Source organism: Parus major, chromosome 12 (assembly GCF_001522545.3).
Source record: "Parus major isolate Abel chromosome 12, Parus_major1.1, whole genome shotgun sequence".
Classification (NCBI taxonomy): domain Eukaryota; kingdom Metazoa; phylum Chordata; class Aves; order Passeriformes; family Paridae; genus Parus; species Parus major.
Genome location: NC_031781.1, coordinates 1,652,111 through 1,665,716, shown reverse-complemented (window position 1 = coordinate 1,665,716; position 13,606 = coordinate 1,652,111). Strand labels below are relative to the sequence as shown.

General features: G+C 39.4%; 1 protein-coding gene across 3 annotated transcripts in view; it reads right to left on the bottom strand.

Annotated features, from left to right (window-relative positions):
- Positions 1 to 13,606, bottom strand: part of IARS1 (isoleucyl-tRNA synthetase 1) — a 92,130-nt gene that overhangs the window by 62,927 nt on the left and 15,597 nt on the right. For all 3 annotated transcript variants that reach the window (XM_015641045.3, XM_015641047.3, XM_015641046.3), the window contains exons 7-11: positions 13,237 to 13,354; positions 10,546 to 10,693; positions 9,281 to 9,368; positions 5,378 to 5,438; positions 3,693 to 3,788 (exon numbers count right to left, since the gene is read on the bottom strand). In XM_015641045.3, the coding sequence (XP_015496531.1) occupies positions 3,693 to 3,788; positions 5,378 to 5,438; positions 9,281 to 9,368; positions 10,546 to 10,693; positions 13,237 to 13,354 (511 nt within the window). The remainder of the gene's footprint in view (positions 1 to 3,692; positions 3,789 to 5,377; positions 5,439 to 9,280; positions 9,369 to 10,545; positions 10,694 to 13,236; positions 13,355 to 13,606) is intronic.

Here is a 13,606-nt window from a genome sequence, read left to right as displayed (position 1 = left end):
AAGGAGAGAGAGAGTTGCTTCAGACTTTCCTGAACATGACAGAACAATGATGGCATCGAAAAAAAAGATTAAAACAGAAATAGTAGGGGGACAAAAAAGTTCAGTTTAAGTCTGAAGTCACAGTAAATGTGTATCTTAGCCAGGTACAGAGATGGCTTACAGGATACAGCAGCTGTTTCACAGGAGCTCCATCTAGAGCACTCTCTCAGCCTCACCAGAACCAGTGTGTAAATACACATTTCACAGGCCAGGGCTCCACAGCTCCCTGAATTCTCCTTCCCTGACCCTAACCAACACAGCTCTGGAGTACCAGGGCAGGGCTTGCATGTCCTTTGTGGCCTCATCCTGTCCCTTCAGTCCTTCCCACTATCCATCCCCGTGGCTCCCAGCTCCCCAAGCCAGACCTGTTGCATTTTACAAGGATGGAACTCATCCATAGACAGGGAAGTTGGCTACTTCATGGACCAAAGCTTTACACATAGAAACAACAAATCCCTCCAGCTCCAGCACTGCCACCAGAGCACAGAAAGCATCAGATAATTTATTCACCCTGCACTTGGTCACCCAGCTCCTGCAGCCAGGACACCACTGGGATAAGCCCCTTTATTGCTGAGGGACTGGGAGCCGTGGGGTTCAAAATACAGGCCAGATGACAGAGCTGATGTCAGCCCTGATTTGGCAGTGAGCTGTTAAAGGCTTTGAAGCAGCAGCCAGCACAGACTACAAAGCCTGGCACGCTCACAGCCCTGCTAAGGCAGCACAACAAGCCTTCCCCTGGGCAGCACCTCGCTCAAGAGGTGCTTCAGCTCCACTTGCAACCAAGGGTACACAAAGGGCTCTGCTGCTCTGCCTTTCTGCAGTCAGCTCCCTGCTTCTGAACAACTTGAACGTGAATGGAAGCTCTCCAGACCCAGCTGCCATTTGATTTAATAAAGATTTCCTTCAGTAACTGCAAGGCAAGAATGTATTCAGGCACATAAAAGGAATCCACAAGTGCTAAGCTCAACTAAAAGCTAAGACCGACATCAGTCTTTTCCAGGATAGGAGTTACAGTGGTCGATCTTGTACTTCAAAATCCCTCAAAAGATTAGACAGAAGTCATAATACACAAAATTAATAAGTGGAAATTATTCAACAGCTCATTTGTGAGAGATCAAAAGCTTTTTAGTGTGAAATTTTAACAAAACAACAGAAACATGAAGTCAAATGTTCACCTTCAGCATATCTTAGCAAAAACCAACATCACTTTTGCCAAAAATGTCAGGTACTGAAAAAAAAGTGCATCAGTAACAGATCTATGAAACTTGTGTGTGTCACAGTCTGAGCAGGCACTAGAAGTATTGCAAATTAAAAATTTGTATGCAAATTCAAGTGTTACTAAAGCTTTTTAAGTTGACTGCAGGTTCATCTACATATGATGAAATGCCTGAGCAGATAAATTTTAGTGTCATGTTAATCTAGAGGTACAGTGAGTTTACAGCATTTTTAATACAGGTTTGTCTTGTTCTGTGAGCTTTAATTTTGATCTCTTTTGAACTGAAATAATAGAGTGCTCTGATATGGTGTGGCAGCTTGTATTTGGCAAAGGCATCACATAAGACAATGAAACTACATCCAGAACTAAATGAAGGTGAATTTTTACTTTCAATTTTTTTGGAGAAGGATACATTGCTGAGCTATCAGTAATACAGAACACGTATCAGTATGTAGGATTTTAAAGAAACACATTAATAACTAAAACCCTGACTTTCTAACTTTATTTATCAAAGGGATTCACTTATATTGGTGGCAAGGAACAGAGACAAGACTTGAGGCTTGTTGTGAAGGACTGTGCTCTATTTCTTCTCCTCTGACCATCCTGGTCCACTTATTCCTTTTCTATTCACCTTCAACTCAACAGGAAAGTGCAGAGGAGCCAATTAACCAGGAAGACAATCCTGTCTGCCACCATGAAGCATCTCCCTTCTATCATCTAAGCCTGTCTAAAGGCCAACACACAATACCAACAGTATTCTACACAGAGCCTACTGTATAATAATGAAATCCTGAGCTTACACCAGGACCTCTGTGAGCTTTTCTGAAATAATCTGGGGGCTGTCAATTACATGCCCCCCAAAAAGAAGGCAGCAGCATTAAGTGCAACATACACTGTGCATTTCTAAAGTCAGCACAGCCCGTTGACTTAGGCCCCTGCACCAAATGTTATCCACTCAAACCTCCCCTGGAGAGGTTTTGTTTGTGATGTCTGTGCACTTTTTCCTCACACAATGTTTTATGTATTTTTTTTTTCTTTGTGAAGCATTTAACTGTTACTCTCAGGTAATCACTGATTTCCCAGGAGAGAAAGAGAAAAATATTTTTTCCTCTGTGTTTACAAAACTCAATGAGCTTATTAAAAAAATTTAAATACAAGAGAGCAGATGATCTTAGCTCTAAGAGGTCACAGTCAACCTTTCCAACAAGCTGTTTCCAACAAGTTTAACAGGACTGTGCAAATACACAAAACCACTCTTAGAGCAGCCCAGGGAAAGCTTCTTCCAGAGCTCCTTCCCTGCTGGCAGCCTCTTCCTTTCCTTCCCTCTGTCTCCCACAGGAAGAGCTCCCAGCTCTAAACCAACTCTCACCCCTCTGGAACATCCAAGATTCATCTCCAGGGGAGAGTCGGAGGAGCAGAAGTGTGACAGGATTTATCCTCCTGGGGACACTTGACCAGCCACCACCATTTTCTTTATTAACTGCTAACAAAGCCCACTCTAATTTTCTTTATTCTGAGCTATATTAAGCTGGAACAGCTTTTCATATCAGTGATCATCCTGACAAGGGAAACACCACCACAATGGATGTACCCTTCAGAAAAATGCAGGGAAAAAAGGATGGAAGAAGATGGGCTATTTCACATGAATACAAAGAGGCCTGTTGCTAATGCCAAGTTTCTCTGGAAATTATGACAGAGCTCGTGGTCCAGGGATTGCTAATTGCTAGGCACTGCAAGTTTTTTGAGGGCATCTTTGGATAATGGCTGAAGACAGGACACTCTACAAAAAGGACAATGAGCCTAAACTAGTGCATTTAATTCAAGTGTCTAAAAACTGAAATGATTAAATCCATGACAAATTATTCCCCTTAGCCTTAAAAAAGAACAGACTGAGGGAAAGGGACAATAAAGACAGGAAAAAAAGAATGGAGTGCAACAAAATCCTTTCACACCAAGGGATAAAGTCTCAGGACAAAAGCAGTGAAAGCATTTTCTCATTCTCTGTAAGCCCAGCGAGTAATGAAATTGAAACGCTGAAGAGGGGCAGTGTGCTGAGCAGAACTGCTGTTCCCAACCAAAATTATCACTTAGCAAAGCCAGTTTTCACTGCCAGTGCCACAGATCAGCCCTTCTCAAAGCTCTAACTTCAGACTCTGAGAAAAGCTGAGCTCAATGACACTCAAAAGATACAGTGGTGAGTTCAGCTCCTGCACACCACAACACAAACCAAAGCCAGGGACACCAAAATCTCCAGTCTAGCACAGCACCAAGTGGAAAAGCTCATTAGAAAACAAAGCTACATGATATTCTTATACTTTTAAGCAGTAAATGGGAAGATTGTTTAACATCAATCACCCTGAGAGTCCCCAGGACCTGGAAAGCCAAGCCATGTGTGCCAGCCAAAAATTAGCATTACAGATGTGTAGTTCACACTTACAGCACCAAAATAGGGAGCCTGATGGACAACTCCTGTGCCTTCCTCCTCCTTCACATAACCATCCACTAGCACAGTAAAGGCACCTTTTTCTTTGCACTGTAACACAAAAATATGGGTTTACATAGATATATATTTACACACATACAGCAAAACAGTTGTTCAGAACCTGGCAGATCCACGAGCTGCACAAAGGAGGAAAGAACTGCATCAAAAATCAGTGACACAGTAAAATGTGACATCCCTAACATGACTTAATGACTTCCCATAGCCCAGACACCTGTGTACTTCATTTAAAGAGTGTCAAGTGTGATTAAATCTCACACCTCTCCAGAAGGCCTCCAAGTCAATTACTCTTCAAGCCACAGATCTTCACACAATTCTGTGCTTAACAGACTGCAAATCAATACACCCCTGAACATGAGGACACAACCAAGAAAAGTACACAAATTTCTCTCCATTTCTGCATGTCCCCAGTACCTCTGAATTAAAAAAAAAAATAATAAAAAAAAAAGGTTGCTTTTATAGTCACACATTTTCTTTATTTCCTTCAGGGAACAAGAGCATGGTAAAAACCAACTGAAAACAGAGAGGAGAGGAAATCCAGAAAAAATTTGCTAAGAAAAGATATGTCAATTTTCAGTGTGTTCAGTACAGAGATAATGAAAAATAAAGGCTTATTTACTACTCCTTAAAACAAAAATAGTAAAAAAAAAAACTACTGCAGTCACAGCTGAACCAAATATGTTACAAAATATTAGGTTTGGCTTGTTCTGAAGGGAGTTATTTTGAGATAAGATCTTCATTCTAAATAAAAAATTGTAGATGCCCCATCTGCTCCTTAGAAATACAGCAGGATTCACAAAATTTATCCATTCCAAACCTCAGATGCACGGTCCAATTTTCCAGATTCAGCTGTGTTTGACTTTCCCCTAGAAATATCAGACCTTGCTCACTACAGAGGTTTTCCCACCTTTGCTGACTCCTGCACATCTTTCAGAACAGAAAGTGTCACAAATGACCAAATCCCTTACAGGAGTTCACAGCTGCCTGGCCAGCAGTGCTCTACCTCTCCTCCTTGAAAAATGTCATCACTTCTTACTCAGATTTTTTTAAAAAAATAGAAAAATTCTCCTTGCACTCTCTTATTGCTACATATTATTTTATCATCTATTATGCCAGACCTAATGCAGTGCTTAAAAGCTGCATCTTTTAAATCTGATACATCGGGAGGTTTTTAGCAAAGGCTTTTAACTCTTCAGTGGGAAACATGACATGTCTGTGGTTGTTATCCAAAGTCAGTTGTTCCCTTGTGAAGACAAAGCTTCTGGACTTAGGAGGTACACAACACTCACCAGATGAGAAAATGAGAGAATGTCTTTTAATATGTATTTATTAATATGTACTGAAGTTCCTCTGCAATCTGAAATCCAATTTCTATTTATCATCCAGTGTTAACTCTGAGTATATTTAAAACATAAAGGAAAATATTTAGCAAAAATATTTAGCGAAAAAAGACACTGTTTTTCAAACTTTCACTAGGATTTTAAGGTATTTTAATACCTGACTGAACCTGGAGATTGTTATTAGAACCTAAGATCTTTTTATAATATAAACAAGGAATACTCAAAATGAATTTTATTTTTGTCCTTATATCCTGTACCAAACATCAAACTGGTTCATCTTACCTGAATAAAATATTCAAAGAGTGGTTTGTATTTCTTGCCTTTAAGAACAATACCAGGAAACCTGAGGAGAAAAATTTACAAGAACATAAATTAACAACTTGAAAACTGCCTTTTTTCCTATTTGCTTCACCTCCCTGACAGAATTTGATTTCAGAAGATGAAAAGAATTTCCTTAACTTCTCACCTATTGGTAACTTAGAGAAAAAACCATGTCTTTTCATGCATCTCTGCTATCAGTCAACAACTTGTACCTGATGGACTTCAATCAAACAATCAGTGTAAATTAACAAAGGAATTAAGCATTAATGACAAGCTCCTTATGGTAAAGCTGGGCAAGAACCTGCTGGGTGAAGCACAATATTAATAAAAACAAAGCCCTAAAGCTTCAGCATGTCAAAGAGAACTAACTAATGATCCAAAACACCTGAAGTTTTATGTATGGAAGATTGTGACACAAGGTACTGCAGCCTGTAAAGCTCAGATGCTCCATTCCTTATTCTAAAACTGGGTATCCAAACTCTCCCCAGGCATCTCAGGGAATGATCCAACACAGACAAGACTGGCTGAGGAAAACCAGCTGAGCCAGACACGTAATGTGAGGCAGAGATGGAGCCTGCAGGTCTGGCTCCCTTCAGGCTTCTGACAGCAGCTGACAAAGGCAGTGATTAGGTTGGGATTTGCAGCTCACAACTCTCCCAAAAGTGCTTGAATTGTCCAATTTCAGGGGGAAAATCCAGCTAAAACATAACTTAATCTAATAGATGGGCTGGCTCTCTGACTGTGTCCCAGCTGTGGTCTCTCCCTACTCTGTCCTTGATCTACAACTTCCAAACAATGGTCAAACCATAAAACACTTGACTCTTCTAAGTGGGGGACTCTTCAAAGCTGTTTCACTGCACAGGAAGGACCTGGAGCAGCATTTACTGCCAAGTTCAAGAGCACAACCCCTCAACCCAGCACACACAATATCCTCTAGGAAAAGGGGAGATTTCTATTTTAAGCCTCAGCTTTGCAGATGTTTTATATGTTTTTATATTACAAACAGCCTTAGGAATGTTTGAGGTGCTTAATCAGGATCAGATGAGAGAAAAGCAGCCCAGTGGTCAGCTACACAGACATGGGAATGGTCAGACATAGAATGTGAAGCACTAGAACTGGCTTTTTTTTTTAAAAAAAAAAAAAGTAGCTATATTCTTATTTAAGACAAGTCAGAGAAAGGTAAAGGTTGAGGATCACATTCCTGATTTTCATTTTGGGATCTGAAATACTTTGTTCATTAAAGTCCTGAACTTCAGGTTGAAAATTTGTGCAATGGTGCCTTCTTGTGACCTAAGTCATAGTAATAAGACTTGTTTAAAATGACTTCAGCAATCCTTCACTCTCAGGAGATCAGAAATCTCTGGTTTGGATTCCTTAGAATCCAAAAAGAGACAACAAGGGAAAAAACAGTGTGAAGAAATTAAAAATGCTAATTATACCAAAGGACTGAAATCTATCACAAAGGGAGGGAAATGCTCATCACATCCTATCTACCACTGCTAAAATAAACCAGAAGCCACTCGATGGCCAAAACTGGGCTAATACACCCAGACCAAGCCACTGAGTGCAAAGCAGCCACTTCTGGGGACTTCAGACTCCAAATATTTCCAATCAGACCATTCCCTGACCTCAGCCTGATGCCTGGTATAGATTAAGTTACACCAATTTCTCCCTCAAGAGCCTGACTGCTTTAGAATTTAAAAGTGAGCTAAAGGAAGAAAAAGGTTAAGAGCAGAAGGTAAGAGCAGAGTGGTGAAGTTCATTTCCATGAACTTAAGATATACACAGATCTAAATCTTTCACAGATCCATTCTACTACCAGCTACCTTTTAATTGTCTCACATTTCACATTTGAGAAAATTAATTATTACATAAAAGAAAAACTGGAGCATGACCAAAACCAGAAAAGAAATCAGCTTGAAAAGAGACCACAGCACTAACACAAAAATAATTAAAATACACTGCTCTGCAATGAGACTTGGTAGCAGCCTTATAGATAGGCAGAGGTTAAAAAAAAGAAAATTAAAAAAAATAATCATAGATTGGAGGGGATGAGTGGTGGTGTTAGAAATACCATTAGTCAGGGACATAAATAGAACACCTGAAATGTGTATGACTGCCTTAAAGAGCAGATTCTTCACATTCCTGATGATGATACACATCAAAAAAAAGACCAAAATGTTCTGTGCATTCCTGGATATAGAATGACTGCAGCCACACTGAAGTTAAATTTGTAAAATTGGAAGTATTGTATTAAAAGAAGAATTTGGAAACAAAAGACAACACATCAACAAATTTAATATACAGGCTAGCTTGCTTCTTTCTTAAGCAAATGTATTAAAAAAATATGTAAGAAAATAAAATGCCTTTGATAGAAGGCTTAGTTTTTAGACACTCTGAACAAAAACCAAAAAGGAACAGAGTATCTGTATTCCTCATGAGAATCAAAGTACTGATGGACCTAAAAACCATTGAAACAGGTCTAACAACCTGATTCAACTTCAAATGATCGAGAGTTTTTAGTAAGTGAAGTGATAAAGAACATTCAATGCAAATTTGTCAAGAACAAGCCATACAAAGCCAAATTTTTTGGGGCAGTCTTACCAGCTTAGATAGCAAGCAAGCAGATCAAATTTAGGTCTTAATGTTAGTGAGAGCTTTGAAACTTTATCATTCCAACATGCACAAATACTTGAAGTGGAGGATATGCCACCACTTCAAGAGAAAGTTGTTGTTAATTCAGTATCAGAGCAGAAGAAAATTCCCAGTGGTGTCCTGGCAGGACCATCCTGACACTGACACTGTTCAGTGGTTTCACTGATGACTCAGAGGGGAGGAAAAACTCTGGAGATCAGAAGTTCAGCCAAGCCTGAAGAATGAGAGCACTGAACATCATCTTTAGAAACTGAACACCAGCTTGAATTGGTACAGACCAAGTGACAGATTAAGAGCATTCTCATAGAGGGGGGAAGGACAGAAATCAATGCAGAAATATAAAATTATTCAACTGTCACAGTATGAGCTATCAGAACAGGAAACATCTTAAACATTCCAGCTCTGTGTTTCCCTAATTTAATAATTACATGCATTACTGCTTAGCTGAAATAACCTCCATTTTTTCAATTTAAAGCTCTCAACTGCTTGATAAAAAGACAAAAATAGAAGTAAATGATGCCAGTGAAAAAGAGGTGTTATTCACAAAAACTTTTCTAGTCTTCATATTTCTTTATTGTGGTTATGTGGGGTTTTAAAGGGTTATCTGCTTTGTTTGTTTGAAGAAAGTGAACAAACAAATAGTTGCTGTATTTGACCTCTTTAACAGGCTGCTGGTTTATACAAAAGGTTTAAGAGAAGCCAAGACACACATTTTGCCTAAAAGCGCTACAGAATTTAATACCTGCACCCCTTGCCCAGTGTGACTTCTTAAATAATTTCTATTTTTCCAGCTAACCAAGATGAATAAGCACCCTGCAGAAAGCAATGACTGCCACTAACTACAGAACTAGTAATTATTTGCTAAAAACAATGGGATTGTTTTGCCCATTTCCCTTTAAATCTTTACATAATATGTAGGAGAAGGCATTTGGCCACACCTCCAGCATTTTCTCAAACTTTTACCTTAATGTAAGCACACAGGAAAGGGGTGGACTATGGAACCTTTTTTCCCCACAATACAAGGACCCAATTAAACTTTTTTCTATTTGTAGCTTGACATACAAGACCAACTTGCTCCAGCAAATTTCAATTCCTTTTATAGATTTTTGCAATATTAATACAGACACTGAGAAATCCATCTTCTTGAAAACATTTAACTTCTGATCTGAAAAACACTGAAAGCTAGCAAATATATATATATGTACTTGCCTGTCAAGTATCTGATATTCACTGTCAGATTTGTACAGTGCCACCAGCCTGGACTCCATCAAAATATAAATCTTCCCTGTGGCTTTATCTAGAATATAAAATAAAACAGGAGTTTCACAAATCTCAGTTTAATCCTCTTGTGTGCACCATTATGAAACCTTTCAATATATGCAAGATATTGTAACAGTAAAACTGCCCAGAATAATCCTTTACTACTTTCCAGCTACTTTTTCCCCACACAGCCAGCTAAGGAACACTTTCCAAAGGCTAAGTTTAAACAGAAACCAAAGGATGAAACCCAGGCCACTGATCTTCAGTGGGTTTTGTTGTTGCAGAGGCAGAAATACCTTGTCTATTACTGCTGAGTCAAATAAAAAAAGTAGTTGAGAAGTTTCAGTAAATCGTGTCTGAAACAGGGGGAAACAATTGGAAGATGGACAATGACTACATAAAATCAATATTAAGTTGTAAGGTAATTATTGCACTTTATGCAGCCTTCGTGAAATTTGCTATTTCAATTACATGCTTGGATTTCTTTATAGAAGAAGTATATACCAACAAAGGAAGTTAACATCAAAAAAAAGTGAAAAGATATGAAGAAAATTCATTTTCTACCCCAAACCACCCGATTTCCTAACTTCAATGACAAATTTTATTCAGGTTGCTACCCTGCCAACTCAGGATCACTGTCCCACAGCACTGAGCCAGAGACATCCAAACCCAACTCAGCACCTGAGGCAAGTGAGGTTATTTCTGAAAATACCCAATATTTCTTTTTAATACGACCTAATTTATGTTAAAACTTTTGAAAACTGAAACATACTTAGTTTTCTTCAAAGAAAGAAAACCCCAACACGTGGTGTTCACTGCAGAGGCCTGCATGACTTCATGCTTAACACACAACAGATTAATGTGGTTATGCTGAAACTGGAAAATCCTACTCACAATTTTATTTTTAAAAAAAAGGGAGGGAGGTGCTTGTAGATGAAGGTATAATTAAAGACTACAAACACACACACACCTTTCTTTTATTATTCTTTATTTCATCTATTAGTATTTTTTAAGGAATAGTCCTCTCAATTCATGTTAAATAACAAGAGCAGAGCAGCTGGAAATCATCAGCCACATCCAAAGTGGATCTCATCCTTCAAACTACCACTGGTTCAACCCCAGAAAAGTTCTGTAAATTTAACATGAACCAGTCTAAAATACAAAACATAGGTACATATTCACAGGCACTGAAGGAAGAGGTGTTCAACACTTGCCTCTCAGTTTTACATATTGCAGTTCTGGGTTAACACAAAGGGCCAGATTGCTGGGCAAGGTCCAGGGAGTTGTGGTCCAGGCAACAAGAGAAACACTTGGATCTTCTTCCAGTGGGAAGCTCACGGTCACTGAAGGATCCTGAACATCCTGAAAAACAATTTAACATGCCATGTTTTTTCTGTAATGTAAAAGGTGAAGTGGCAGCATTAAAGCTGGAATAGAGCCCCAGTCACTGAGTTCCTCATTACACCAGTACAGTCTGTCAGTCCAACAAGGCCACAGGGAGAAAATCTCCCATTAACAGAGAGATTTGGGGGATCTGCTGCCAAAACACCAAAGAAAGGCAAGTGCAGCTCCTTTGGTACCTCTCATAACCCCATTTTCAAAGCTCAGAACCAATCTCAAAGGTCAGGAAAATCAGCAGTTTCTCAGATACTGCTAAACAAAGCCTTTTCCACAATTTCTGCTGCAGCCAGGGATTACAAAGAACAGCTATCACATAAAATGATTCCGCTCTAATTAAGCTGTTATTAACGAGGGGGTGAAACTCTTTGGGGTACTTAAAAACAAGAATATGACAATATTTAAGAGTAAAAAAAATTCTCAGGGAAGGAAGACCTTTGTCAGCTGCTCTACAAAACTTCACCTTCAAACGAGTCCAAAAAATCCCCTGAAAACAAGATTTTCTTTCAGCCAACTACAACCCTATTCAGTCACTTCACATTTCACATATGATGAAAAGCTGCTTGTAAAAGCAAGTCTAACCCTGCAAATGTGAAATTTTCACTAGGAAATTCTAAATGCCAGCTCAGAGGGTGCCGTGCACACCGACCCGAAGCCCAGAAATGTCTCGTGCGAGGCGCTCTGGTTTCCATCCAGCATCATGGAACAGTTAATGGCATCATGGGACAGGCAGCTATTTATGTCTGAGCTGAGGGCTGCTCCAGAGGGAGTTTTCTGTGAACATCTGGTGCAGTCAACAGTAAAACAAAAATATTACATAACCCATGGCCTGTGCTCAATACCAGGCAGAGATTGAGCTCTCGGTTCTGTCTGTACCAAGTGCGAGGCAGCACTGCAGGCTACTCACTTTGCTTTCTGAAGCACTGAGCTCACCAAATAGATAAAAACAACTAGCAAAGCATAAAAAATACCATCCAGGCTGACAGGTAATGGCACTGTGTAGTGTTGTAGCTGTTCAAATTTCACCTGCAGACACCACTTCTTCAGTTTAATGCAGCGCCAGCTGCTGGCATTGTTAACTCAGGTGTGCATCGGACACCCAGCTCCGAACGTGCTCCTTGTGTCCTGCTGCTCCTGATCTGTGTCCCAGTTCTCAGAGGATCAATAAACAGCAGCCAAAGGCTGCTTTCCACTGTGAGAAAGGCAGCAGCTGCCTCACACCCAGAAATGAGTGTGCTTACCAAGAATAAATCCTATCAGCTCACAGACACACAACTTGCAAACACCATTTTTGCAGATGAGAAAGATAATTTTTGCTTGGAGTGGCAGAGCAGAATCCCACCCACACACACCTCTGGTTCTAGAGTAAGAAACAGCATCTAAATATTTCATTAAGACTCAAGAAGAGAAAAGAGCTTTGGCTTTGTGAAAAAAGAGAACACAGATACAAATACACACAAAACCTCCCAAATGGTCTTTGTTCTAAAGAAAGCTCATTTATCTGAGCATGTGTGAAATGTCAGTCAGTAAGGACAAGAGAAGTAATCATTTCAGCTGTCAGACAGTCACAAATATCAAGATATCTTTGCAAATCTCTCTTTCATAAATCACAAATAATTTTTTCTTCAGTATAAATACCCCTCAGCAATACTGAAAGTCCTGGTATCTCTCTGGGATCTGTGAGCTGCATTGTACTCCAAGTCTATTTAAACATTTATTTTAAAAACACTATTTTTGGCCAGAAAACCATCCTTTTTTAGGCAAGATGTAGAGACCAGATGTACAATCTGCTCTAGCTCTCTGCTCTCACAATGCAAATGAAAGAATTACAATATAAGGATATGGAGGCCTGGGTCAGGATTGGAAAGGATACAAAACCTCTATCTGCAAACTAACATGGAATGTGGAAAACTGGGACACAAGTTCTGCATTCACAAATGTGAACATGAGCTTGTTGCAAGTGAGAAGCTGCACTTGCTTTATCTTGTCACTCATTTTTAAAGGAATATTTTATAAACCACAGTAAACCCTGCATTATATTAGGTAAAACATTTTCTGGTGTCTCCCAATCAAAATTAATGAGTCTTAGAAGAACCATTATCCTCCAGTTACAGAGTCTTTGACATTATGAATCCCCTCACAGAAGATTCAAACAAAGACCCTCTTCTTTTCAGATGTGCACAGACAGGGACAACTGCAGCTCTCCTCTGAAAATTCAGCATAAAAATCCACCTCTGCAATAAAACCTGGAGAGCCCAGAGAGGGAGCAATTTACCACAACAAAACAAAGTATGCACTTTAAACATCTATAAGTACTAACCAAGGAAGAAGTCTATGATCAAGTGATCCAAACAAATACAGCAGAACATAAGCAAAATCAATCCATTTACCTAGATTTTTACCAGCAATTTGGAGTGTAATGACATGTTTAGGTACCACCAAGCAAAAAGTACTAAAGCTCTTCAAATCCAAACAGAAGAAAACAGAGAAATCCAATTGCAACTTACCTTGTAGTTCTGGTGGGACTCAAAGTTGGACAGGGGCGTGTTGCATGCAGTTGAAAAAGGCATAACCTTAACCCCTCTATACACCAGTCCCTTGTCATAGAGCTGCTTGAAAACCCACCTGGAAGTACACAAGGAACAAGGAATAATTGGGTGTTTCACATTTAGTAAATAAACTGCAAAATGGGGTTTCTGCTCTAGCTGGAGTTTCTTTCTGAATGACACCTCTTTTTTTTAAAGAAGTCCACCATAAACTAAAGATAATATTTGCAAGTCAAAAGGAAAATAGGTAATTGAATGCAACTGCATTTCTGGCAGATTTGTAGCTTTAGCTTGTTCTAGCAGCTTGGTATTCCATGCACTGGCTGCACAG